General features: G+C 32.7%; 4 protein-coding genes and 1 long non-coding RNA gene across 10 annotated transcripts; 3 read left to right on the plus strand and 2 right to left on the minus strand.

Annotated features, from left to right (window-relative positions):
• Positions 1-496: 496 nt before the first annotated feature.
• LOC132703131 (uncharacterized) lies at positions 497-2,200 on the plus strand. The gene is made up of 3 exons (XR_009619030.1): positions 497-602; positions 655-1,396; positions 1,449-2,200. It is a non-coding gene; the product is annotated as an uncharacterized LOC132703131 (long non-coding RNA).
• A 2,444-nt stretch (positions 2,201-4,644) lies between these two features.
• On the minus strand, positions 4,645-8,988 carry LOC132695492 (beclin 1-associated autophagy-related key regulator). The gene is made up of 8 exons (XM_060659773.1): positions 7,944-8,988; positions 7,733-7,838; positions 7,293-7,609; positions 7,054-7,223; positions 6,839-6,998; positions 6,127-6,303; positions 5,848-5,974; positions 4,645-5,730 (listed from the first exon to the last, which is right to left on the minus strand). The coding sequence occupies exons 1-8, from the start codon at positions 8,120-8,122 to the stop codon at positions 5,572-5,574; spliced, it is 1,395 nt and encodes a 464-aa protein (XP_060515756.1). The 5' UTR covers positions 8,123-8,988; the 3' UTR covers positions 4,645-5,571.
• Positions 8,989-10,183: 1,195 nt separating this feature from the next.
• On the plus strand, positions 10,184-14,774 carry LOC132695498 (stromal membrane-associated protein 1). Its single transcript, XM_060659786.1, has 8 exons — positions 10,184-10,308; positions 10,620-10,838; positions 11,573-11,731; positions 11,917-12,121; positions 12,305-12,597; positions 12,676-12,842; positions 12,929-13,216; positions 13,319-14,774. Exons 3-8 carry the CDS (start codon positions 11,614-11,616, stop codon positions 13,607-13,609), a joined length of 1,362 nt encoding a protein of 453 aa, XP_060515769.1. The 5' UTR covers positions 10,184-10,308; positions 10,620-10,838; positions 11,573-11,613; the 3' UTR covers positions 13,610-14,774.
• Positions 14,775-14,807: 33 nt separating this feature from the next.
• LOC132708850 (trafficking protein particle complex subunit 12) lies at positions 14,808-18,288 on the minus strand. Of its 3 annotated transcripts, none has more exons than XM_060659761.1 (7): positions 17,971-18,288; positions 17,767-17,896; positions 17,406-17,716; positions 16,938-17,142; positions 16,554-16,888; positions 16,182-16,410; positions 14,808-16,128 (listed from the first exon to the last, which is right to left on the minus strand). In XM_060659761.1, exons 1-7 carry the CDS (start codon positions 18,039-18,041, stop codon positions 15,883-15,885), a joined length of 1,527 nt encoding a protein of 508 aa, XP_060515744.1. In that variant the 5' UTR covers positions 18,042-18,288; the 3' UTR covers positions 14,808-15,882. The 3 variants fall into 3 exon arrangements, 2 of the variants coding, with proteins under 2 accessions (XP_060515744.1, XP_060537469.1); XR_009617841.1 differs by having other exon boundaries at positions 14,810-15,497; positions 15,556-16,128; positions 17,767-18,286; XM_060681486.1 differs by having other exon boundaries at positions 14,810-16,128; positions 17,767-18,286.
• Positions 18,289-18,334: 46 nt separating this feature from the next.
• LOC132695508 (C-type lectin 37Db-like) lies at positions 18,335-25,280 on the plus strand. Of its 4 annotated transcripts, none has more exons than XM_060659823.1 (4): positions 18,335-18,370; positions 23,905-23,989; positions 24,423-24,524; positions 24,578-25,280. In XM_060659823.1, exons 2-4 carry the CDS (start codon positions 23,968-23,970, stop codon positions 24,859-24,861), a joined length of 408 nt encoding a protein of 135 aa, XP_060515806.1. In that variant the 5' UTR covers positions 18,335-18,370; positions 23,905-23,967; the 3' UTR covers positions 24,862-25,280. The 4 variants fall into 4 exon arrangements, with proteins under 4 accessions (XP_060515806.1, XP_060515798.1, XP_060515781.1 ...); XM_060659815.1 differs by having other exon boundaries at positions 18,336-18,370; positions 24,357-24,524; XM_060659798.1 differs by lacking the exon at positions 18,335-18,370 and adding an exon at positions 19,703-19,827 and having other exon boundaries at positions 24,357-24,524.
• The last annotated feature ends 740 nt before the right edge of the window (positions 25,281-26,020 follow it).

A 26,020-nucleotide genomic window follows, 5' to 3' on the forward strand; every position in this document is an offset into this window, starting at 1 on the left:
AAATAGGAAACGTTAGTTTTGATAAGTTTAAATTCAGTATTCTGGTTGAGTAGAAATTTCAAATTTTTGACCGTGGTAAATTGTATTGTCAAAAAGGTGATAAATATCGACTTTCAATCGGGGAGTAATCGTAGGAGTTTTGCCCAACATTTACAATAAAGATATCGAATTGGTGAAAGACGAAATTGTTTTATCTGTTCTAAGTACTAATAATTTTTGATGCTCGAAAAATTCTACAAAGTACATGATGAATAGGCGATATTGGTTGGATTCGTTTGTTCAAATCAGAAAAAAAGGTTATTTATTAAACAGCAAAAGCTGCAAAACTGGAATTTATGAAATTGTAAATTTGGTTAGTTTAGGAGTATATATACCATATAGCTATTACATACTACAGTAGTCCTACTACGGTAAAAAGTGATGCGCCGCAGGAGTCTAACATAATTGGCAACGCCGAGCTAGATATTGCTATTACCAGAGAATACTAACAGTCTGTGCCGTTGTTGACATTTTTGGTGGTTATGATAGTCTCTGTACCTTTTTCGTGTTTTGTGTTGTGTTTGTGGTCAAAAATGTAAGGAAAAGAATGTGCCTATATACGGGTAAGTGTTGCCTTATGTAAAATTTAAAAAGATTTAAAAGTGGTTTCTACAGGACGTTCACTGACAAACGAAATTACAAGTGCAGCAACTATGAGGACCTAATAGGATCTTAGACAACCCCGAGTGATTTAACAAACTACAGGGTTAAATAGCTACACAGGAAAATGTTTGGTTAATATGTTTTAGTGTACAAGAATTACAGGAAATATAAGAATACAATTAAGCCGCAAGTTTTATAAGAACTCCTGGATAATTACAAATCCTTGTAAAACTCACTGTGGGAAAGTTTTCATTTGTCATCACGCGTAGTGAAAATAAAATTGCCTTTTGGTTGGTCAAAAATTACAGAAATTATTACCTCAGAAAGTGGGGAATTACCAGAATCAGTTCAGTTGCAATTGCAGCAGGAGGAATTTAAATGATCAATCTGCATGATATTTTTGCAAAGTCTGAAGGGATTACAGGAAATTTTTGAGAATTAACAGGAATTCTGGGCAATTATTCAAAATTATGGGGTACTTTATTTGTAGGGCACCTACCTCCTTAGGGAGGTAGGTGGATCCTGCGGTACATACACACATAATTTGACACTGATTAAATTGAAATAGTTCTATCAATAAATACTGATTTTATAAATCTGCTTGTTGGATTCGGGACAACTTGAGTTATCAAAATATTATATGCACAACTTGGAAAGAAGAGATAATGTTTTTGGACAAGCTATTAGATTGATCCATGTTCTCTATCCCATTTTTTTTGTAGACTTACACATATGTCTGTTTCCTAGTTTTGATGTATTAACCACATATCCATGTAGTGTCATTCAATTTACATTTTATTTTTTAGTTTACCAAAACATGAAATTGTAAGGAAACAATGGATAACATTCCTTGTCAAAAATGGAGTTGCCAGGAAGGCTGATAGCTTTAGAAGAGCATCCATATCACTCGCTTTAAGTAATAGGAGAGGTGGTAAACACTTGATAAAGTAGGCAGTGCAGTGTCTTTTAAGTGGATATTGTGGTCAATTGTAAATCGGGTTACTTGTTTTCTGGTCATTCTGTTTGGCGATGGTACTTAACGGCCAGCCTATACTTATAGTGCCAAATGGTCCCTTTTTTTTCTAACCCGACTGATAAAATTTATTAGTATGTTAGCAACTTTTTTTTCTATCTAAAATATTTATATTTTTCCTGCATAATTTATGACTGAAAATTTTCCATCTTGAACATATGAGAAATTTTTGTTGATAGGGGGATGTTTTTCGGCTTTATTTCCAACAAGTCAAAATAATTTCTTTCCTAGAGCAGACACCAGCAGATCTTTAATCTTCAGTGGTAGTGAAAACAACATTACAAGTTATAGAGAAGCCTGGAACAGAATAACCAGCAGTCACCAGTTTTTAAAAAGAACTTAAGGCACACTAACATATTGTCAACAAGTAAAGTGATTTAAATTTTGTTTCGAATTATTATAAATGAACATTTTTTTTATTGCTTACATCTTCTTTTTTGCAATTTTTAAATTGTGGTGATCCTCTCAAATCAAGTAATGTAAAAATTCCATGAAAAGAGAAACACTGAAACATGTTATATCGGACGCCACTGTGCAAATAAAAAAAAAAATATATATATATATATATATATATATATATATATATATATATATATATATATATATATATATATATATATATATATATATTTAATTTCTTATTGTGTTTATAAGCAACAATGTACTTTATTCTTTTCAATAAATATAAATAATTCATGTATTTATTCATTTATATTTTTACGTTGTGTTCATTCTCCAACTATATCTTCTGTGAACTGTGAAGTCGTAGTTGTGGCATAAACCACAATCTTGTCTACAAAACAGGGCTGGGGTGTGCATCTGGAAAAATATTTCTTAATAAGACAATTTTCCTTTTAGAATGTTTCATGTGAGCTTACACTTTTAAAAAATTCTGAGCATTTCTGGAAAAGTAATTTTTGGTTATTTCAATTGAATCCAGATGGCAATAAAATATAGGTAAATTATTGTGTGAATTGATACTAGCATTTAAAGCCCGGTAGACACAATGCAATTTCTACACGTACTTTTAGTATTTTTTGCAGTAGGCACCATGCAATTTTTCCTAGCAAATTTTTTTTTTGAAATTTTGGGACAATAAACGACACTCTTTAGCGTTTGGTAATGTTAATTCTGTTACATTTAGAGCTAATTGTTTATTGACTTGTTTTATACTAGTTTTTAAATTTCTTGGTTATATTTTCGTAATAATATATTTGGGAGGCGCAACTTTCTGCAATTACTAGACTTGCGATGAAAGAATGAGCACTTTGTCTATACTTTAGGAGCATTTATTTGAATAGCATCCAAAAAGGATTTGAGTACTATTGAAATGAGTAGGTATCGATACTTTAATGGTATCGCAACATCCCTATCTGTGGTGGAGCGTTGTACGCGGCGGTTTAACCTCCGTTCGCTCCCTACAGAATCCCTTGTAATCGTCCCAAAATTTTTGAAATCGGTTTCAACTGAATGGACTTAGTGTTTTTAGTGGTTAGTGAATGTTTTAAAGTGATAGTTGTCACCGACCCCATCTTTTTTCCCCGTTCACGCCGGTATGGAGGCTGGATGGTCGTGGTGGAAGCGGGAGGATGTCGGTTTTTTTTGGTATCGGTCAAAATTGTTTTTTTGCTAGTTGAGCAAAATTTCTTCTTAGTACGTGTTGGTCAATAACCAAAAGCGAAAATCCTCGACGGAAGTCGGCAATGGGCAAATGATCCTAGCAGTTTAGCCCAACATTTTTTGTGAAACGCATAATTGAATTGCAGTCTGCTAATTTTCTTAACAACACTTTCTACATCTTAATTCCTTTTTGGGCTGAAAATTTAATGGGATTTCGACATATTTTGAGAAAATGCTGGCGTAAAATGCAGCATCCAAACATTGACGACCTGGCAGCGGCCATGTTGGCTGTTGGGAGCCGCATGGGCATATGGGTCGAACGTCAGAATTTGCAATTAGTGCTGCTATTGGTAAAAAAACGAAATGTCATATCTCGCGCATGCGCATATTTAACAGACCTTAAAATTTGGTGACATAGTTGCTTCACGAGTTCCTGTACAATTAGCATAGACAGGGCCTCTATATGGGAGATACTACTTAATCACTACAATAAAATTATCAACTTGTTAAAAGTAAATTGAGGGTGATTCAGAAAGTAATGTTTCACTGTTCTATTTATATATTATTGCACAAAATTTCTTTAGGGTTTGTTATATTTTGTTGTAAATTTTATTTTTAGGTGGATAAATCTGACCTGTCCAAAACAATATGCGAACAATGAAAAGGTTACGTACGGTGATGTTAAATTTGTTAAGTCCTTCCAGTAACTATCCTATGGCTATGCAGTAATTATTGACAGATTTTAGGTCCCCTTGTATTCTTTTATTTCTTTATCTTATTGTGTTGCCACTGTCCTTTAGTTCTGAAATTTTCTCCTCTTTCTCTTCTGTTTTCATAAACAAACAAACACGTTTAGAAACTTCCAGAAATCCATTTTGATTTTTGAATTACTGGAGTCGCTTATATTGGTCTCTGTGAATAAAGTGTTCTGTTCTTGAATGTTCTTTTTATTATGAATAATTATTTTAATATTCTATTCCTATTCATTGCCCACTGCATGGTAATGATGAATACATTATTTTTTGTGGATAAAGTCGTTACTTTCTTTTCTCTCTATAAATCAGAAATTCCAGTTATGAAAATGAAATGTTTTATTTAAATAGGATGTAAAAAATTATTTTTTAACTGCATGGTGTAACATTAATTTAAATAGTTGCTGTCTCAAAGAAGACACGTTTTCCTTGTCATTTATTTCAGATTAAAAACAAAAAAAAACTGCAAAAGTATTAAAGCAGTTTATTTCAATCATATCCGCACATACAATTAAACAATAAAACTAATCAAAACTAACACTATCATATTTCACTTTGCAAATTTTTTAAATCTGTTTTTTACAAGAAAAGTTAGTTGATGTTAAAAATAGAACTTACAGTATATTTCAAAGTTAATAAGAAAAAAAATCACAGCCTATTGTATTCATTTTTCCTGTGGTATCTGTTTAATTACTTAATAAAAACACATTGACAAAAAGGGCTGCTATTGAAAATATCAATTGCCGTAGCAGCAGTGCACTGTTCAGGCAATTGCAAAATTTTTCAAGGTAAGTTTTCTATCAACATCTAATTATAAGTTTTGAATATGTACCACACAGTCAAAAACTTTAATTTCTAATAACCATTAAAATTAGGTCATATTACACACTTAACTTGCTGCCAAACTTATTGACGATCTGTCAGCAGTGAGGTTGGTTGTTGTATGTTTGAAGATCATTTGCGAACGAGATTTTAAATCTGGCGTTGACTGGTTCTTCTCAAAATTTTGTTCCTAGCTGCTGCCTAAGTTATTATTACATAGGTATGGCCTGTGTATCTCTAGTAGCTATATGGGGCCATCCATAAATTAGTATAAGGGAAAAACACAGTCTTAAGGCTCCTGGCATATATTTATAAAAGTATTTCAGTCCATAGTGCAAACTTTAAAATGTTACTAATGTTTATTTTTGATAAAAAGTGATTTGTCTGAAGAACCAAGGACTGCAGAAAGATCACAAAATTTGTGAGTCATTTATTGCAGGTCCTTTCTACTAATTAAAAAGATTTTTTAAACTTACAAAGTTATATATTTTTTTTTATTTTATTTTTTAATATCTCACCTACTATTAAAAAATTATGTCAACATTGGCAGCAAAAAAGTTACAAAAAAAAAGCGACATGATCAAACCACTCAGATTTTATTTCATGTAACACAAATTGTAAAAAAGTTATGACAAGATACACTTATACCAAATCACCCATTAGATAACCATTTAAATACAGGGTTATCTTAAAAGATATTAACTATCTACCGGTAAAACCTCTCCATATAGAAGCTACACTAGCAACAGCACTATTCATCAGTCCACCAGCCATACTGCTAGCTTGTTGAGTATTGAGCATTTGTATTGATTGCAAAGTTGCTGGCCCAGCCGGAACCTCTGGACATTGAACATGTGGCACCTAAAATTTTATAACTGTCTTCAATAATTAATGTTAGATAAAAATGACAAATAATGAAATTATGTTTCAATTAGCAAAACTGTTTCATCAATTTTCGGCGAATTTACTTCCACTTACCGCTTCCCACTCAACTGTAAAAGAATCCCCTTCATCAGAATCAGACTCCTCACTGGTGGTCAAATTGTCGCAAAGTGATTGTTCTAGAGCACCGATTTGAAGGGGATCAACTTCAATTGGTCCCTGTCTACCAACAATCAAGAAAAAAAGAAAATTTTTACAACAGTTGGGAATAAGCACTCTGCTTTCAAAAACTATAAAGAAGTTTTACATACAGTTTTGATCATTAAAATTCATTTTCAAAATATCTTGGACCAATTGCATAAAACAAATACAAACCTTCCCAGATCTGACGACTCATTCTGTATTAGTTGTAGAATATTATGTATTGTCCCACTTGGATGTAATGAACTGATATCTATATTTTGCGATATACACAAGTAAAGAATATTGGAATTTAGCCTCGCCACCCTTCGCGTAAACTGTTGTTCATTCATGTCAATATTACAAAAGTCACTGAAAATAATTGATAAAACTATAAATTTAGGACCACTAATTTCTAATGGTCCCTCGTGATATTTTTTGGAAAAAGAAACTATCCAATATGTGGACAATGTAATTAAAGTTATTTTTTAATTTTTTATTTAAAAGCTTAAAGAATTAAAACAATTTTTATATTTAAAAAGTTACCATATAATACTGACCTACAGGACCTCCCTACTTACAGAGATATTGACCTCTAGAAGAAGAGGTGTCCAGGAAAAATATTTTGCATTTTACTGACCAAGTTTTATCTTATTCCTCCCTTGGCCAAATAAAGACCTAAATATATTCAAGGATATTTTTTAGATCCTTATTCAGATCTACCAAAATTTTTAATAAATATTATGCACTACATTGAGTCATACAAAAAGAATCAAAAACCATTCAAAACTTGCAGATGTGTCTTTTGGAGCCCCATATCTCTGTAGAGAAGGCCTTAGAAAACTTAGGAACTTGTTATCTTTTTCCTTATTACCTAAATCTACCTATTGCCTGAATCAATACATACCCATATGATAACTTGTGTGGAAGCCTAATGTTAAGAAAAAATGATAATACATTAACCAATTGTGCAGTGTATGTTAAAGCGGCACTAATACTGAAAGCGGGATTTTGCTCTACTGGGACGGCCGTGTTTGAACTGGGAACTCCATCAGGATTCTGAGCAACTGAAATATGTCAAAGGATTGATTAGATACCACATTATATATCATTTTCACATACCCCATATGTTATAAGATGAGTAGTTTCCTGACCCAGGAATACAGGGGGCAACAATGGAATATTTCATTTCACTAGAATAATCTGTGTATATCCATTTATTACTGATGTAAGTGGTTTGGGTTGCTTCCGCCAACTCCTGCACCATGTTATCAGCACTAGATTCCAATTCACTAAAAAGTTTTGTTCATTTTTGTAAAATTGTAAAATTTTGTAAAAATGATATAAAAACTAAAACTTACACCACAGGTTTTACAGTGGTTATAGGAAAAACATATTTAAACAGCTGTTCAACCCTCTTCCTAACCAATTTTTTTAAATCATCTTGTTTTTTATTTAGTTTTTCTTGAACTGCAGTAACATCTTCACACTTCCTTAAAACACAATCTTCTATGGCTTCACTTTTTGTTTTGTATGCTTTTAGTTTTTCATTCCTTTCATGATTTTTTTCCTTCAAGCCTGTGAGCATTGTTGCATAAACTGCTCTTTTTTGTCGTTTTTCTTCCAAAGCCAAACGGATTATAGTATTGAGCTCTTTACTTTGTCTGATTTTGGTATGCTAATAAAAGAAAGACTTTTTAGTATCCAAACAAAAGTTATAAACTTTAATGTTTGTATATGTGGGCTTCTAGTAATGTTGAGTTACTAAATAACTGTTTTTCTCTTTAAATATACCACTCACCAGGATATCATGCTTTTCTTTTTTGTCCAAATATTTCTGACAATTTTTCTCAATATTTTGCTTATTATCTTCCAATTCAGAAAGAACTTTTTGGATATTTAAATAACTAGAACAATGGAAAGGTAGTGAAATAGTTCACAGGTCTTACCTAAACGGCAAAACTGCTATTTTCCAGTTTTGAGAGCTATTGTATTAACGCACTTTCTATTACCTTTCATGAGTTCTTGCACTACAAATATGACCACTGTGCACACAATTCTTACAATAAAAGGATTTTCTAAATCTTAAACATAGAGAGCATCTATGTACATTGGGGCTGTCTCCTGAAGAAGATAAATGGAACAATTTGGGGGCTGTGTTGCAGCTGCTTTCTTCTGATGTACTAGCCATAACAATCACAAATTTTCTAGTCAGAATTTAAACATTCAATATTTTGTGTCCATCTATCTTTTTATAAAACGGTACACAAAATTTCTTGGAAATGTTGCCGTTTTTGCTATAAACCATAAGCAATAGTTGGGGAAGTACCTACAATCGAAATTCGAAACTGAACACTAGCAAAGATGTTTTTAAGGTTTCTTATTGTCAAATCAATGATTATTTTGGATAATTCTAAAGCTTTATTTCAAAGTCATGATTTTAATTTTGACTTTTTGGATGACAAAATACTAAATAAAGGCATAGACTAAAAAAGAAGAAATATTCATGGGCGGTCAATTGCCCGTGGCCGGAATCCGTTCAACCACACTTTTTGACAGTACGGCAAATTCATTGAATGATAACCAACGCCCTAGTGACGTCACTTGACAAATCCGAAGCTAGTCTCCAGTGTTGTAGGATCATATTTCTTTAATTTTGATTCTGTTCCATCATCTATTTGGAAACCTAAGAGTTCTACAATATGCATTTTGCGAGAAAAACCGGTATGCGAAAAAATACGATTAATTAAAAATCTTACAAAAATATCTTACTTACCTGTTGTAAACACCTGTAAAAGGGTATTACAAATTAAATTTTACACTGTTGTTTACTGTCAACGTTACTCAAGTTATTATTAGCAGAAACGCAATCGGATGGAGATGTATTTTTTCTGTATAAAAGTCATGGTATATCAAACAAATAATTTATATTTATACTAAATAATGCTCATTAAAAGCAAAACATCTACAACAGAGCTGTTGTTATTGAATCAAATTTTCTTTTTAAAACATTTAAGTATGAAAATTTACTACATACTTTAAACATGTTCTACTGAAGAAAAATCTTTATAATGGACCTCCATTGTTAATGATAGATATTTCAAGTTCATCTAAGGGCCTTCGCTTCCATCGGTTTGGTATTTGAAAATCATAAATAGGTTCCTCTTGTTTATTGTCCTGTAAACTTTGTGACACCGATCCATGCGATTTTGATGATCCACTTTTAATTTGCACGGCATTGATCCCATGCCGGAACTTAATTAATCGGTGTCCCAGTTTTGAGGTTAGGGATATTTTTCTTGTTGAAACATTCGCGAACATGGTTTGTTATAATTTAATAAACTGAAACAAAATTAGCGAAAATCATTAGTTACAAATAAATAAACCACTGCTTTCCAATACTTTTCTGCCACTGTTTTTAAACGTTACGTCACTGCTTATTTTATGCCATTGCTCCATAGAAAAAAACACTCTAATTCTTTCTGCTTTAAAACCGCAGAATATTTGTTCCAAAGTTAGGATCATTGGTGTTCTGTGTGTTACAAAGACCAAAGAAGCTTGATATTCTAACTGCACTTCACTTAAAAAAAAACACTATTCGAAACAGTATCTGTCTTGAATAGTAATTAAGGAAATGGGGTTTTGACAATTTTTTTTTTTTTTTGGCCTGTAGGAAGTTTATAATATTCGTTCAGTATCCATAAAAAAATAGATGCAAATAACTAGAAAATTAAGGTATATTGGATGTTTTTTATTTATAACTATTCTGAGTAGTCCAAACAACCAAATTGAATCGAAAGTTTAAAACAAGTTTTTTCTTTTTGAAAGGCAACCTTAAAAAACATAGAACGGCTTTAAAACGAAATTATCAAAAATTTTCCAGAATACCTAAAATATGTCCAAATAACCAAAAACCAAATTGAATCGAAAGTTTAAAACAAGTTTTTTCTTTTTGAAAGGCAACCTTAAAAAACATAGAACGGCTTTAAAACGAAATTATCAAAAATTTTCCAGAATACCTAAAATATGTGTTCACATTGTTGCACCGGCATGGGTTAGTTATTGTTTAAATTTGCGCTGAATGTTTTTGCAGCTGTATGTTGCATCTGACATTAAGCAGCAGGTATGCAGTCCATATTATACACATCTCATATGCTAATAAGCAAACCTATAAAAATATTAATTATTCAACATAATATTATGTTAATAGGATGCCATAATTTAACTGCAATATGTATTTAAAATTTCTACTAATATGCTACATAATTTGTATTAGTGACTAGTTCTATTCGCGTACTGCCAATATATAGTCACGATCTTTGTCTTAATAACATGGTATATAACAGTTCCGCAATGAAATATTATTTAGTATTCCTTGTAAGTAGTAAATTTATTTAATACGTGTTTTGGACTCGTCGTTAATTTTTTAATTTGGACCCGCGATTTCAGATTACTAATATTAATTCAATTTAACGTTATCTGGTTCAGTGGTATTGTTTTTTTTCTATGATATTTAACTGTTTTTGTTTTTTTTGGAAATTTCATCTATATCTTAGAGACATTCGAAATTTCTTTTTGTACATACCACGTTTTCCATGCCAAACTGTGTACAGCACAGCATTTAACATGTGAAACTATACATATCAAGATTGAATTTATTTGAACATTTTAAAAATATTTATTTTTAGTGTGCGTGGTCGTCATTGCTGTCTATGTCCACTGAACAAATACTTAACATTGAAGAGCCAGCCAGTTATGCCCCGCAAACAGTGCCACTAAGTAATGCAAAAGTTGCAAGAAATATTCTGGGATACGATAATTTTCGTAGATTGCCAATAAATCTGAAGAATAGACAGATGCGTTACCCTTGGCTATAACAATGCACACTCGGTATTTTGCATAATTAGGTAGATACTCTACATAGTTGTATGATATAAATACTTGAAACGCAATTTGTTTTCTATTTCGAGTAATAATACTGTTAAACTGTAATAAGCTATTTCGATATTTTAAAGAGTTTAATTATGCCTACTTCCAGAATTATAAACAAAAATATAAATTTATACAAAAAAATGTTTTTTTTGTCACACATACCTTGGCTTGTAAAAGTTTATTTGCATCTGACATTCGCATTAAATGCAAATGTAAATAAATAAAAACAAAACCATCTATAGTTACAAAACGTAAGAGATTTTTAATTCCTCAGTCCTTATACTCATTTAATTTGGTAATAGTCAATGAGCTGTAGTCGATATTGACGCATTTTTCAATATTTTCTAAATCAACATTTTCCATCGATAGAAAAGGCACAATTTTAATTTGGGGAATTTTTACCTTTCGTTTGTGAAAAAATTTACGGCAGGTAATAGCAACTATTAGCAACTCCTAAGAATAACTTTTGCAGAATCTTGAGCAAATTATATGAATAGTCTACAATTTGCTTTCAAAGAACGCACTAAATGCTACAGTTCTTGATTTTGCTCTGGACTTTAACCATAGTTTATCTAAAGCCCTTATAGCTTCATGGTTTTAAAAACAAATTTTCAAACCTGTGGTCCGTGCCTTCCCCTTTAAATCTTTTATCTATGGTCCGTGCACATAAATATATGGCAACCATCCGACGTTGTCACTTTCATTTTAGGAATTACTTTATTGTTGGTAGTGTTTAAGATTTAATCAAAAATGAGCCTCAAATCCGAAAAAGACAAAACGAAGCAGTTAAACGAAAAATGCCAGTCTGTGTTAAATGCGTTATTAAGGGACGAAGATAATAAATATTGTGTCGACTGCGATTCCAAAGGCGAGTACCACTTTTAATCGATGTTTAGATCTTAATTATAAATTTGGTGATTGGCAAATAATAGTTAAATAGCGCAATTAAAGTTAGTTTTTAGAAAGCCCTAACGAAAGTATATTATAATTTTAAAATTAGTTGTTTACTAGGCACAACCAAGCTGAATTAACTAATTTAAAAGATTTCTTTAGGACCAAGATGGGCTTCATGGAACATAGGCGTTTTTCTCTGCATTCGTTGTGCTGGTATTCACAGAAATCTTGGGGTGCATATTTCAAAGGTAAAGTCAGTCAATTTAGATGCCTGGACACCTGAGCAAGTTGTTTCTTTGCAACAAATGGGAAATTCCCGAGCCAGAGCAGTTTATGAAGCAAATTTGCCAGATAATTTTAGAAGGTTTGTAGCAAGTAATGCAGGTAGCGTTTATTAGTTTGAAGTTTGTCAGATTTTCTTATAACACGAAGTTAGCTCTTTTTGTTACACTTATGGGAGTAACACTTTACTATTTTCTTTAAATAGCAATATAACAACATTGCAACAAGACAAAGTATATAATTGCAGGTTTTTTCGTGTTTTTAGACCTCAGAGTGATTTAAATCTTGAGTCGTTCATTCGTGCCAAATATGAGCACAAAAAGTACATAGCCCGGGAGTGGGTGCAGCCACCATTGCCTAAAGTAAATTGGGAGAAAGAAATCGAAGAGGAAATGGAGAAACAAAAAAGAAAAAAGAAAACTATGTTAGAGAAGAAACCACTGGCTAATGTTGAGGTGCCTCAATTGCCAAAACCTACAAATCCCAGTCCCAAACCTGCAAGGTCTATTAGTAGTACCCCTGAAGTGAAAGAGAAGAAAAATAATAACGACCTGCTAGGTAATTAATCAAATCACTAAAAATGTGTTTGGATAATAAGAAAATTTGATAAAATATACTTTTAAAAATGTTTTTTAGGAATACAGAATGGTGAAGATTCTTTTAGTGGATTTATTTCAGCTAGTACCACAAACAATCTTACTGAAGATCCCAAAAAGGATGATGGTGTTGGCAGTAAAAGTGAGGAGGAAAGTTTTTTCAATCAACCTATGCCCGCTGAAAAGGAAAAAGTTAAATTAGACAAGGTAATTTTCTTCCTTTTTTCTGTTTCTTCAGGATATTATCTGCCCAATTTGGATTTGCAAATATTTATGATACTGTAATATTTTAGGATAGTATTTTGGCCCTATATGGAAGTGCTCCAACAATCCAGCAATCAAGTTTTGCTCAGTTCTCCAATATGGTCCCGCAAATACCTTATGCTCAAACTGCTCCTAGCAGCTTTTCAGTTCCACAGAATTTCCAAGGATATTCTGTATTCCCTCAGGGACAGCAGCCTCTGGCATTTGCTGGGCAAAATGGTGTGCCATCCAATCAAAGTCAATTTGGCACAAACCAATGGGTCACGGGCACCCAGCAATGGAATAAACCAGCTGCCCAATTTCCGGCACCAAATCAGGCAAGCCCAATTTTTGTATTATAATATTTTTTGCATTATACTGTCTAGTATTATTAGTATACATATATCAAATACATCATCAGTAATAAGTTAAAATTTTAGGTGCAAATGTTACCCAATCAGTTTCCGGTTAACCATTTGCAAAATGGTCAGTCATCAACCCAGTTTCCTACTGCTTTTCCAGTTACTAATACACAAGTTTCAATGGCACAAAACCAGTTTGCCCAGCCACAATTTCCACAGGCAAGCGGTAACTCTGCTTCATTTGGTCAAATTTCAAACTCCTTTGGTAGCCAAACTTCAGGTTTGCCACAACAGTTCAGTAATTTATCCTTAAATAATACGGCAACAGCCAATATGGCTCCTACCTTAGCAACAAATATATGGCAGTAGCAATGTTGTATCAAATGTTTTATGTAATTTTTGTATTTTATTTGGTGGTGCACAAGAAAGACATCTCTTTACAAAGTTTCAAGCTGTAGGAATATCTTTCTGTATAGAATATGATGACAAATAAACTTTAGATATGGGAACATAACCTTGCATACCATTTTCGATATTGACATTAAAATGATTGAACAACAGGTGAATTGCTATTTGATCACCAATTAGAAGAACAACTAGTTTGTGTTCATATACCTATAAAGGCGACATAAAAACTAGATAAGGTGCTAGTTTATTGCACTCATTTTTCACTTGTACTATAAATTCGATCTGATCATTTTGACAAAAAATCTTTCCATGCTTCTCACTTTATTATCTGTGTCTATTTTCCCATAGTTGTAAATGTGAGAGGAGTTCTCTTGTGCATTGTCAGTGTATTAGAAATATTATATTATAAATTGAGATTAATATCTTGCGGTAAATCGAGAAACATCTTGCCAGTGATGTGAAATTATTTGAATGAATTATAGTTCAGTGCGTTTTTTTTATACAAAAAGGAAAAAAAAAAAGAAAAAGGAAAATAAAAAGTTTTAGACTATACACATCATGCCACTACATTCAATTTAGTTAATGATTTGTACAAGACTTTAAAAAATTTGCCTTTTTCTTTTAAACTTGAGATTTTATATTTTTATTTTCCTATTGTAAACACAAATAATACTTTCTAAAGTACTGAAGACTAGTACAGTTGTTGGTGAGCCAGAACTGTGAATAATTAGAAAAAGCAAAGTTGTACTCAGATGGTATAGAACAATAGGCTGGAGTACTAAATCTTGATTTTTGATGTTATTAATCGATTTTTGCTGAAAAAGTACAATACATATTCCATAAAATGTGATTTTCAAATGCGTTTGTTTCATTTTAAGTTGCAATATTTGGTTTCTTCTGATATTCATTGTTCCTTTAAAGTAGATATTTCATAAATTGTGGGCTGGAGATGGTTCCATTTTCTTTTTTAAAAAAGTGCAATTGAATGGAACAAAAAAGGTAACTATTGCCGAAGAAACCATTTTCCTACTATTAAAAGGTGCAAATGCTTAATCCTTAATCGTGTAACGAATTTTTATTATACATGTATTAGTAGTGAATCATTTAAGAGTATTATTTATTTAGGTATTAAAAAAAAACAAATTTCATACTTTTAGTGCAGATTTATTTGGAATAATTCTGTATGTGGTTAATGTCACAAATAAAAATGTATGTATACCAAAGTTGTTATTTGTTTTTTGTATGACAAGCATATCTTTATCTTTATAGGTATAACAAATCACTATAGTCACGAAAGCATTAAAAAGAATTAAACTATATATTTAGTGAACATCCAATCTCTGCAAACATCAATAATTTTTTGTTAGTAATGCAGAGGCCTGAAAAATTTTGATTTTAGTTACCATAGCTTTAGCCTCAATTGTAATTATATTTCTGGTCCACAAGTTTTTAGTGTATTTCTTATGACTTTTTAAAAATATAATTGGATGGTTAGCTGTGGTAACTTTGGCAAATATGTCTACATTGTTCGAATACACTACATGGGCAGTTTTTTGCAGCGTTTCCCTTCTGACCAAAATGCTTCACTAGTACTATTCTTGAAATATAATTGCCATAGCCCTGGCAAATTTTGAATTAATTTTCCTTACTTACGGGGAAATTGTGGGGTTCCGCTTTGTAAACACATAAATGATTCTTTGAAGTTTGGCATATTAACTGTACTTTTAAGGAAACTATGCATTGTCTGAAAAGTACTTGCCAGTTTTTGTTTTGTACATTTGACCTGCTTTTTTTTTAACTGAAACTACATCAGTGATCACACCACATATATTTTCAAAATTATTACTTCCTAAAAAGTATAACAACTGTGAGTTAACCAAATTGTTGCAGTAATACAAATACCTTACATTATTGAGCAAAAAACAGCTTTTGAGATACATTTTCGCTAGAAAAAGATATTTAAATATTTTTAATAATATATTTTTTGCTGAATCATGCACTTTGATTTCAATTTTTATAAAAGTAATGCCAATAAAGGTATTGCAGTTAGACTCCGAAAAACTATCAAGCAACTGTCGTAATCTTCCGTTGTTCATTTATTATAAAAATGTAAGCCCCATTTAGCCTAGATAAGGCACAAACTCCTCTAAGAAAACTAATGTGTGTCCCTTCAAAAGCTTTGCACCAAACAAGATGGTTCTCTATTTTCACTATTGATCTGAGCCTATGAAATTTCATCCATACAATTTTTCTAAAATCGTTGTCGGCGCATCAGCATGATACTTAGAAATCTTTCTCAATAGTGCGAATTTTTTCATTATGCCTTTAGACGATTCCATATCATATAGTGTGCAAAGATTTAAAATTAGTGATTCGTGAAGTCCTTGCATATGGTTTGATGCTATGGCTGATTCTAATACAGCTATAGCCTCTTTAAGGCGACCCCCGTAGAGCAGACAGACACCCATATTATTTAGTATCTAATAGAAAACCAAATGATGAATATTATGAATTTCAACAGGTAAATTCTCACCATCACATTAGACGGTTCAAAGTTGCTAGCCTGTTGGAAGCAGGTATAGGCTTCATCAAAATTATTTTGAGCAATAGCTAAAAGTCCTTTGTCTACTATGTCGCGCACTCCCATTGGACCGCCTATTTGTGACGCTTCATTAAAGCATACTTCTGCACCTGCAATGTCCCCAATCTGTAGATGTAGTCTACCAAGGGCTGAGAGCAGGGTATGTTTTGGAGCTCCCTCCCTGCAAAGTAATGAGCAATGAAACAAATATTTTTAATCGAACATGTGCAACAAAACAATCAGGTAAATATAAAAAGTAAATTTTTGTTAAAAACTGACAGTTTTTTATTTGGAAACAAAGTTTTAAAAAGGTACCATATCTACCTTTGACATAACTGTCCTAATAATTCCATAGCCAACTCGTAATCCTTAATCGCAATTGCGCAATTAATAACAGAATGTATAACTCTTGTTTCTCTTCCCGACCACAATCTAATCGAGTCCATCTGATCTTCTTCACTAATTTCCATTGGATTTCCATCCTCGCAAAACTTTTTTCTCAGGTTGGACAACATTTTTTGGATAGTTGCTAACAAACTAAATAATTTTGTTAAGGATTCTTTTGGTTTTCCACAATGTAATGGAAGTTCGGCCAACAAAAGACGAAAAGAAAATGACGCTATTGACCCAGAACGTCCACTATACATATCTGGATAAAACTACAAAAGTTAAAGCTTTAAAAAGTGATGTGCCAACAACATTCAATACCTGATAAAATACGTCGGGTTTATCAAGCTGCCCAAAAGGCTCAGCTTCAGCTTGAGCAATGTTAAAAGCCTTGGATTTTACTAACAAAGCAATTCGAGTAAACCACAGCTGTAAGGAGTGAGGTGAATGTTTTGTGGGATGTCCCGCTCTTCCTCTGCCTTGTCCATAGATGGATAAAAGCTTCCCAGTCAAATTTATGGCAGCTCTAATTAAATAAAAAAGATTGTGGTCTAGTAATAAAATATTAATAGATGTTTTTAAAATAACAGTGCTTTTTCATTATGTAAAAAAATTTAGCAAATTTTCGTTTTTTTTTTACTTTTGGAACACTTCATATTTGTCCATGTAGATAGAGAAAGTAAGAGAAACAGAATGGTAAACACTCTCAATAAAAACATTTTTTAAATTATCTTGAATGCTTCCTTAGAGATATAAAATTCAATAAGCAATTAGATTGGTTATAAATACCTGTAAGCTCCCATTTGCACCAATTCCCTCAAACCTGCTTCATCTTGTGTGACATCATTTGCACCCAAAGTTCTCCTTTGAGCTGCTTCAGCTTCTCCTAGACATAGGCTTACTGCTTCCCCTATAGCATCTCCAAGTTCTTCTTCAAGTAGTATACCCGGCAAGGTTAAGGTATTTAGATCTGGTACATAAGTACCAGGAGCTGCAGTAGCTACAGCAATGAGAACCTGACGTGTCCTTTCACTTGGAATCCAAGCATCCCTACGACGATCTGTTTCTGAACCAGATGTAACTCTCGGTATAATTGTATCCTAAAATTGACAGAGTTAGGTAAATGTACAAATAGCAAAAGCCATCATACATCAATCCGTGTATGGAGTTCCAAATCTGTAATAATTCCACTTGTGCTAGGCTTCTTTCTATCGGTTCCAATAAGATCAAAAAATGCAGCTGTAGGATCTTTCCGTTCTACAGGAACTTCAGCAAAAATTCTACAAACCTCTGGTTCGCTCTCCGCACCCTCGTCTAATTTTAAATTATTAATTTTGTCTGACGTTTGGCATACCTCTTTTGTAAAATCATTCTTTTCAATTTCAGAATCATTCGATCCAAAGTACTGGTCCAGTGAAGGACCATGATTTTCCATTTTTGGTACGATAAAACACTTCAAGCGTTTTAATAAATTTCTTTTACACAAATCCAAAAATACTTTGGACCTCAATGACCATAAAGAACAAGTTGGGTTATAATTGTCGAATAAAGATTAACCTACACTACGAACTGCGAATGCCGTGTAGACTACCCCAGAGGTGAATGCGTGATAAATACTATGATTTCCATTATTTAATAAGTTTGTAATGTTATGGCTAATTTTAACCTTACAACCATGGAAACGGTTTTTGAACACAAAGCAGTCATAGGATTTCAACTATGGGCCCATCGCCCATCACATTCGCGCGTATTAGGTAATCTCGTATGTAGATTATTTATTATTATTAGATGTCATTTCAAATCTCGTTGTTTATCAATAAGAACAAACGGCGTTCAACGAACATGACCGCTGACAGTTTGGGAATTCTACAATTTTCACTTCTTATGTTCCAGTTTTCCGGCAGTATTTTTTCAAAATATGCTCATATCTCGCCAAGTGTGCAGAGATAAACGAAAGTGGGTTGCAAGGAAGGTCATTCCCTTCTCTACGAAAACATCTTAGCTACATAAAGCGCAGTAACTTACCATCATTATTGTATAAAGGCTATACAATCTATACATATAACAAAAGTCAATCAATTTAGTTTTCGCCATATGGTTATCAGTGGCCCTACTACGGTAAAAATTAATGGGCCGTAGGATATTTTCGTAGGGAAGGTCATGTGATTTTCCGTGCTTGTCTCCTCTACATTTCTACTAACCTGCACTTTGTGCCATTTTGTTTCTAAACAACTTTTCCCCAGATCATTTAACGAGATGTAGGCATATTTGGAGATAATACTGCAGGAAAAATGTCGTTTCCAAACTTATGGACGATATGTGAGTGGCCATGTTGGTTATCGAATGCCTCACGATTATTGGTTAAGAAACGAGATTTTAAATCTCGCGCATGCGCATGTCGAATGGACCTTTTCATTTTTTTATAGTCACCTGTAGTATTGGCATAGACAGGGTCTCTATATCTTTAGAAGCTATATGGTTTTCTCACACAAGATGTAAAATTCCTCATTTTCAGATGTCGTTTCGAGTGCGTTTTAACGATACTTTTTACAGCAGTCGTAGAGAAAATTTCGTGTGTTTCCTCAAAGCAATTTTTAAAAATACTTTAAGAAAAGCTTTTTAATATCGAATAGAGAAATTAACTTTTTCTTTGAATATTCAATTTTTTGGCTACCTACGCCCACAACACTACTTTTATGCAAATTCCTGGTTATATCGGAGTAATATAGGCGTTTGGCAACGCTGTGAAGCTCTCTTGCATTTGGTGTCATTTATTTCGTGCCTGTTTCTAAATCGCATAGAATTTTAAACATTTATGAGTTGAGCAACTCTTTGCTGGGCTTTAAATGAGAGAGAACTCACGCGAGACTCGTGGAGACAAACTTGGATACACTGATAACTCGCAACTAACCAAATTAAAGTAGTAAAGTAATAATTTTTCAAATTTTTCCTTATATTCCTAAACATATGGACGTCCTGTAAACATGTTGGTTTAAAGGTTATCGTTTCATTGCATTTGATACGAAATAAACGGACTTTTGGAAATTCCTGACTCCTCGACTTCTTTTGTATATTATCTGCTAAACGCCATTGCTGCACATTTCTTAAAATGGTTGCAAAAAGTTTGGTACTTCTGGCTGTTTTTCTCTCTGCCTCCTTCTCTGCTACGTGCCCAAATGCAGACACGCGGATACACATGAATGAAACGGTCGTAAGTTTTTATTTGTTGCGACTTTCCTTAACAAAAGTTTTTCGTGAACATGTTTAAAGCAAATTTAAAAAATGAATGTGGAAGAATGTAGTAAATAAGTTACTTTTATAAGTTAATTTATAAAAATAAACACATCTGCCACATCTCTCATCCGATGTGAGTAAAAGAGAATTTTTTGCTTGTTACAGAAACAATTTTAAGACTAATACAGTAGATATTATGGGGGCCGATAATAATGCGAATCTGATGCGCCTTATGCCCTCTCTTATTACATTTTCGTGATTGCACCTAATTTTGACACACCAACATGCTTTTTCGTAAAATTCTTTCTAAACAGCGATCTCCACACTCTTAATTCGATTTTCTCTCAAAATTTAATGGGATATGGGCATATTTGTGTCACTTCCCAACACAATACTGTTTTATTCATGAACTGTCAGTGGTAATGTTGATTGTTGGACGTCTCAAAGTCTTATAGGTTGTTTGAATTGGCAGGTATTATCGGTTGAAAGTAGTTCTGACTCGCGCATGCACATATTTGTCTAGGCGATAAATTTTCTGAAGTTTTATTACGAAATTTTCCACATCGCTACACATACAGGGTGTCCAAATAGTGTGTTAAAATAACATATTTAATCTATTATTTGTTTTAGAAAAAAATGGAAAATACAAAAGTTATAGATAACACTAAAAGAAACAATTTTACCAAACTTTTTTTATATGGAACACCATATATATTATATTTATACTCACCAAATGTAGGGTTGTTATGGTCTGTACCTAGTGTTTTCGGATTTATGGCTATTGCCCTGTGTGTAACACTATATTTTTGATGCCATTTCCCACAGCTGTAATTTTATTTTACCAACAATTTATACAGGGTGAGTCACTATGAAAAAATATTAATACGATGCATGCATAAGTGATTATCAAATTAGATCAACATTTTGTGAATGGGCACAAAAACGAATTTTTGAGCAAGATGATTTGTTCGATTAGGTTTTATTTACGGACGAATCAACATTCCATAAAAACGGTTGTTAGGCATAATTTTCACTATTATGCTATCAATAGATATTATTTTATGATGACACATAGTCAGGTGGCTTTTAATGTTTGGGGTGATATAATACTAACCTTGTAGGGATTCATTTTTTAAAAAATACAGGGAATGAGCAAGTTTACTTAGAGGTTGAGAGAGAGATGAGAATTATTCCAAACGAAGTGACGCAAAGAATGTTACGAACTACTTAAATGATTTACTTCCTCAACGGTAGATAGGAAGAGGTGATCGGATTAGATGGTCACCTAGATCTTGCAACTCAATCATGATCTATTTTCTGTCAAGATATGTTAAAGACCAGGTGTATAAAACTGCCCCTATAACAAGGAGGAGGACAGGAAACAGAGAATAAGAGAAATCTTTCAAGGGTGTTAGTCATAAAATAATAATAATACCTAATAGTCTGCAATGAGGATTGGATTACAAATTATACATAATACAATATACAGTATACAATACTAAAATCTCGAAGAGCAAATTCTAGCCGACTAAGTAAGCTACTCAACATTAACCCAACAGAATTAATCTATATATTATACACCTTTTTGACAATATAATTTGTAACAAGAGAACCCGTAGTAAAGAAAAATAAAATATAAACAAAAGAAAACGGAAGTAAGTAATTATAGAAATAATTCTGTGAATAATTCAAATACGAAAAACCCAATCAGCATTTTATTTATCTAATAACACGCCTATAATGTTCTTTCTGCTTCGACCTCATCAAAATGGAAAGGAAGCTGGCTATCGTCAGAATATGACTGAGATTGGCAAAACTGCGGCGCGGTACTCAAATCAAACATATACAGTAAAAATAATGGCTGCCCCAAGATTGATCCTTGAGGCACTCCTGATATCACTTCACCAACTTGCGACACACCAGCTGTCGTCCTAACAACTTGTCTTCAATTTTGCAAGTAGTTACAAAAGAAGTGGACCGTCAGAAAGTCCAAAGTATTGCAATTTAGCGCATAAAAGTGAATGATCCACGCAATTAAAAGCAAGAGAAAAGTCGATCTGTCACATTTAAAAAAAAATGTTGCAGTAATGTGTCCCGGACGGAAACCCGATTGCAAAACAAATCCATAGAGCTGTAAGTAGACAACCTTTTCGAAAACCTTGCTCAACACAGGTAGTAAGCTAAGCCTTAGACCATTAAGCGATTCAGGAGAACTTACTTTAGGAATGAGACACACAACAGCTGTCTTCCAGCAGGCTGGAAAGTAAGCATTCTCGAGACATAAATTTAGTATGTGGGTTATATGGTTAAGTAGTATGGGTAAACTCATCGAGGATAATGCAAAATTGCGAATGTATCTCAATTTGAAACTCAGTTTATACTTTTGAAGTGCTCTATCCCGCTTTAGAAATATTTCCCTAAGACTGTCTGTAAGGAGCATGAGAGTTTTTAACCAATTTCGTAGTAAAAAACTCAATGTAATAGAGTTCGTTCCCTTTAATTCTGTTCATATTATAATAGAAAGGTGGGTTGTCGGAATGCTTGTAGCATCTGTAAGCGTACATTCTTTGTTTTCAGCTTTTAACTGTATGAGCGAGTTCGCAAAATTCCAAATTGTGATCAGAAATTAAATCCGTATTCCATATGCCATGACCTTTCACCTTATGAAAATAGGACCCAGAAGAGTCGCGTGGTTGGCTCATTCATTATCTGTGAAATATTATTACAGTCAAAACAGCTTCCAATAGGATTTGAAGGACCCAATAAGTTCACATTTACATCATCGACAATAACTGTGCAGTCAAATGTTGGTGTAACTTCAGATAATACAGTGTATGATACTAGTTTACGGATTCCCTTACAGAAAACCCCGTGGGTGAACGATATACAAGTCCACCATTACAGGGAATTTTTTAATACTAAAATTGATCAACAAACTTGAACAGAATATTTTGAAGCTTTTATATCACTACGAACATAAATATCTAGGCCAGCTCTAGCTCGATGTATACGGTCTTTCGTAATTAAATTATTATCCTTAATTTTGACTAACAACGAATCAATATGTGGCTTTACACAAGTTTTCGTCATGCAGACTATATGAAAATCGTTAGCAACAAGATTAACACTTATTTGCGAGTAGTAGCGTAAAGAAGAGTTTATTCATTCTGCACGCTGTACAAGATCATTGACGTGTCCTAAATCCTTAGTGCTAGTAGCGCGATCCCCATCATTTTTCCTGATAAAAACAAGTCCATCGTTGCCCCACACGTATTTGTAGCCTTTGGTTGCTTTACACAACTTTCCTTGTGTGCTGGGACTAAACGACCTATTTCTTTTCTGAGGTGGAAAAATTATGTAGTCAGGTTTTTCTCTTTGAAGCTAATAAAAGTCGATGGTCGTCTAGTCCTAGACCTGATAATTTTTAGATTTTCAATACTATCTTCGGTTATGCGATTATTTACATGCTTTATTACTTTTGAGGTTTCCTCCTTAATCGTTGTGTCGTCTTCTCCAAACGATGATGCAGTCTTCCTCCTACATACGCTACATACGCAAATTTCATTTGCTTCAGCTATCACTCGCTATCCTCGCGATTATTGCCCGATCGTTTAAAGACCGTGTTAGAGCGTGCAACTTAATTAAACTGTTCTTTTTATTTTGCATGTTTTAAGTGTTTATCTATCTATAACTTTTGTATTTAACATTTTCCTCTAGAACAGCCTGCATATCTCTCTCTTTTTAAATACAAGCGAATTATAAAAACATTTCCCCGTTTTAAATGTTGCACATTACGCCCTTAATGAATTCATTAGATTTTGTTTTCATCTAAACAGGTTATAATATGCTTGCACATATTAAAATAGCTTTCTTTGAATTTCTTATTTAGCGACCCAACTAAAATTTTACGGTTTTGATGTAGAATGCTTGGGCAGAAAAACTGCTAATGAGTTATACTTAAATATCATATCTAAAAGCTCAGGCAATTTTTAAGCTTTATATCACAATTGGAAATTGAAATTTTTGATAATAAATGTTCTTGTCCGATTTATAGCAATCGGCTGAACAACTTCGACTTGCTGGAGCTGTCGAACTTCTGACCCGTCTTGAAAATTGTATGAGTTGCTGCAGTTTGTGGAGTAAGTTTATTAGTATAATAATCGTAGGATGAAAGGCAAGTTCTCAAAGTTTTAATTTAATAGCTGTTTTAATTACTTGCTCAAATTTGTAAACAATAGAATATACACAAAGACGTTTTGGGTGGTTGGTTTTTGTATCTTTCTTTTTTTCGAATATATGCGTGTGTATGAAAAACAATAGCAAAAAAACAATACATACCTGAAAGAGGGAGGTTCTTATTAATTTCAATCATTCTATGATTTTTAATGGATTTATTTAAATAAAAATTTATCAGTATGTATAATTAAAATTTTATTTTATACTCTATAGAAATTTAACCTTAATTCCCGTTATCCTGTTATTTATAATTATTATTTCCGGGTTTAGAATCAAGAGATACGGAATCTCGAAACAGATATTATGTATCTAATGGTAAAACCAATTTCTTCCAAGCTCTCGTAGACTGTAAAAGCATTGGAATGGAATTAGTAAGCATTCAAACCCCAGAAGAAGAAGAATTGATAATAAATGCCATTAAAGCAAAAAAACCTGTCGGTAAGTATTTCTTGACGAAGTATGTCGAGTATTAACGCTTTTCGTTTTTGTAGGAGGTCCTTATAACGGGTACTGGACTTCCGGTACCAAACTAACCGATATCCAAAGCACCCACTTCTATTGGTTGTCTACGGGAACGAGGGTCGTCCATTCCAATTTTGCGAAAGGTCAACCCGACAACGCCGGAAAATCGGAGCACTGTTTGCAACTCTTTTTCGACTCAAACGGCAACGCTGCTTATTGGAACGATATTAATTGTAAAACAGATCTGAGTTTTGTTTGTCAAAAGGTTGAGTGTAACACGAAGAGCGAAAACTGCCAACCAATGGCAGTCTAAAATACTTCTTAAATTTCAACTTCACGCAAGTTCATGAAGATATAAATAAAGGGGCTCTTAAAAAGTTATGCGAAATATTTATTAGTGGTTGTTTCAAAATTAAATTCAATTTTTGGTTCTTATATTTAAATAGACTCTGATAATACAGCGTTTAAACTTTCTAGTATCCTTTTCATTAGCCAGCAAGCGATGAAATGGTTAAATTTCATTAAATATTAAAAAAAAATCAAAACATTTACAGTCTTGTGTTCTTCATAGTTAGTGTAGGTAGTGGTATAGTCTATTTATAGATATACCACTATTTATAGATGCCGTCAGTTTTTACTGTAGTAAAACCACTATATTATCTAATAGCTATATGTACCTACCCAATTATTGTAATATTAATAGTAATTTATTACTGTGAATGTAATGTAAAAATAAAGTAATGTAAATATAAAAAATAAATAAAAATTAAAATTCTGTTATTAAATATAACAATAGTTAGTATAAGGATACATTATTAATTGTGTTGTATAGATTAGACAGAAAAATTCACAGTTTGTAACATCAAACAAATTGCAGTGAAAAAATAATTTTGAAAAATCCTTCTGACAATTTTTATTAATTCAGTTTCCATATTTAGTTGTAGACATATAGTCATAAAAATCTTTCCTTTTATTTCGGATAATAATTATTTGGTATTTTTTTTCTCTCAACATTTTCTTAATTCCATTTGCACCTATTTTCTAAAATATTTGCGTGTTGTTCAGCTATATATACAGGGTGCCCCACCGGCAACTTCGTCGATCTGTTATCTAGACGCATTTCATGTATAATATCATTTAAATTTTATCGTTTCTGAGATATTTAATTTTTTATCAAAAATGATGTTTCTAAAAATTTGAAAACATTTACTACTGAAATTTTGAGTTGTGCCAACTAACTATTAAAGGTGTGAAATGTAAAACTAAAATCGCAAAAAGGTTGTACCTATGGGGAGGTAAATACAATACAGTAAATATTCTAAATATTCTTTCTGGAATGTTCGTTTTTTCACTTATAAGTCCTATCTCCTTAAGGTGTTTTTGATATCGTGTGTGCTAATGTATATTAATTAAGTTAGTATACTGTTCGTTAACATACAGAAGAACGGCATCAACTGTTCAAAGCCTAAAAA

The sequence above is a fragment of the Cylas formicarius genome, unplaced genomic scaffold (genome assembly GCF_029955315.1).
Source record: "Cylas formicarius isolate icCylForm1 unplaced genomic scaffold, icCylForm1.1 PGA_scaffold_10__41_contigs__length_53128322, whole genome shotgun sequence".
NCBI classification, from domain to species: Eukaryota; Metazoa; Arthropoda; class Insecta; order Coleoptera; family Brentidae; genus Cylas; species Cylas formicarius.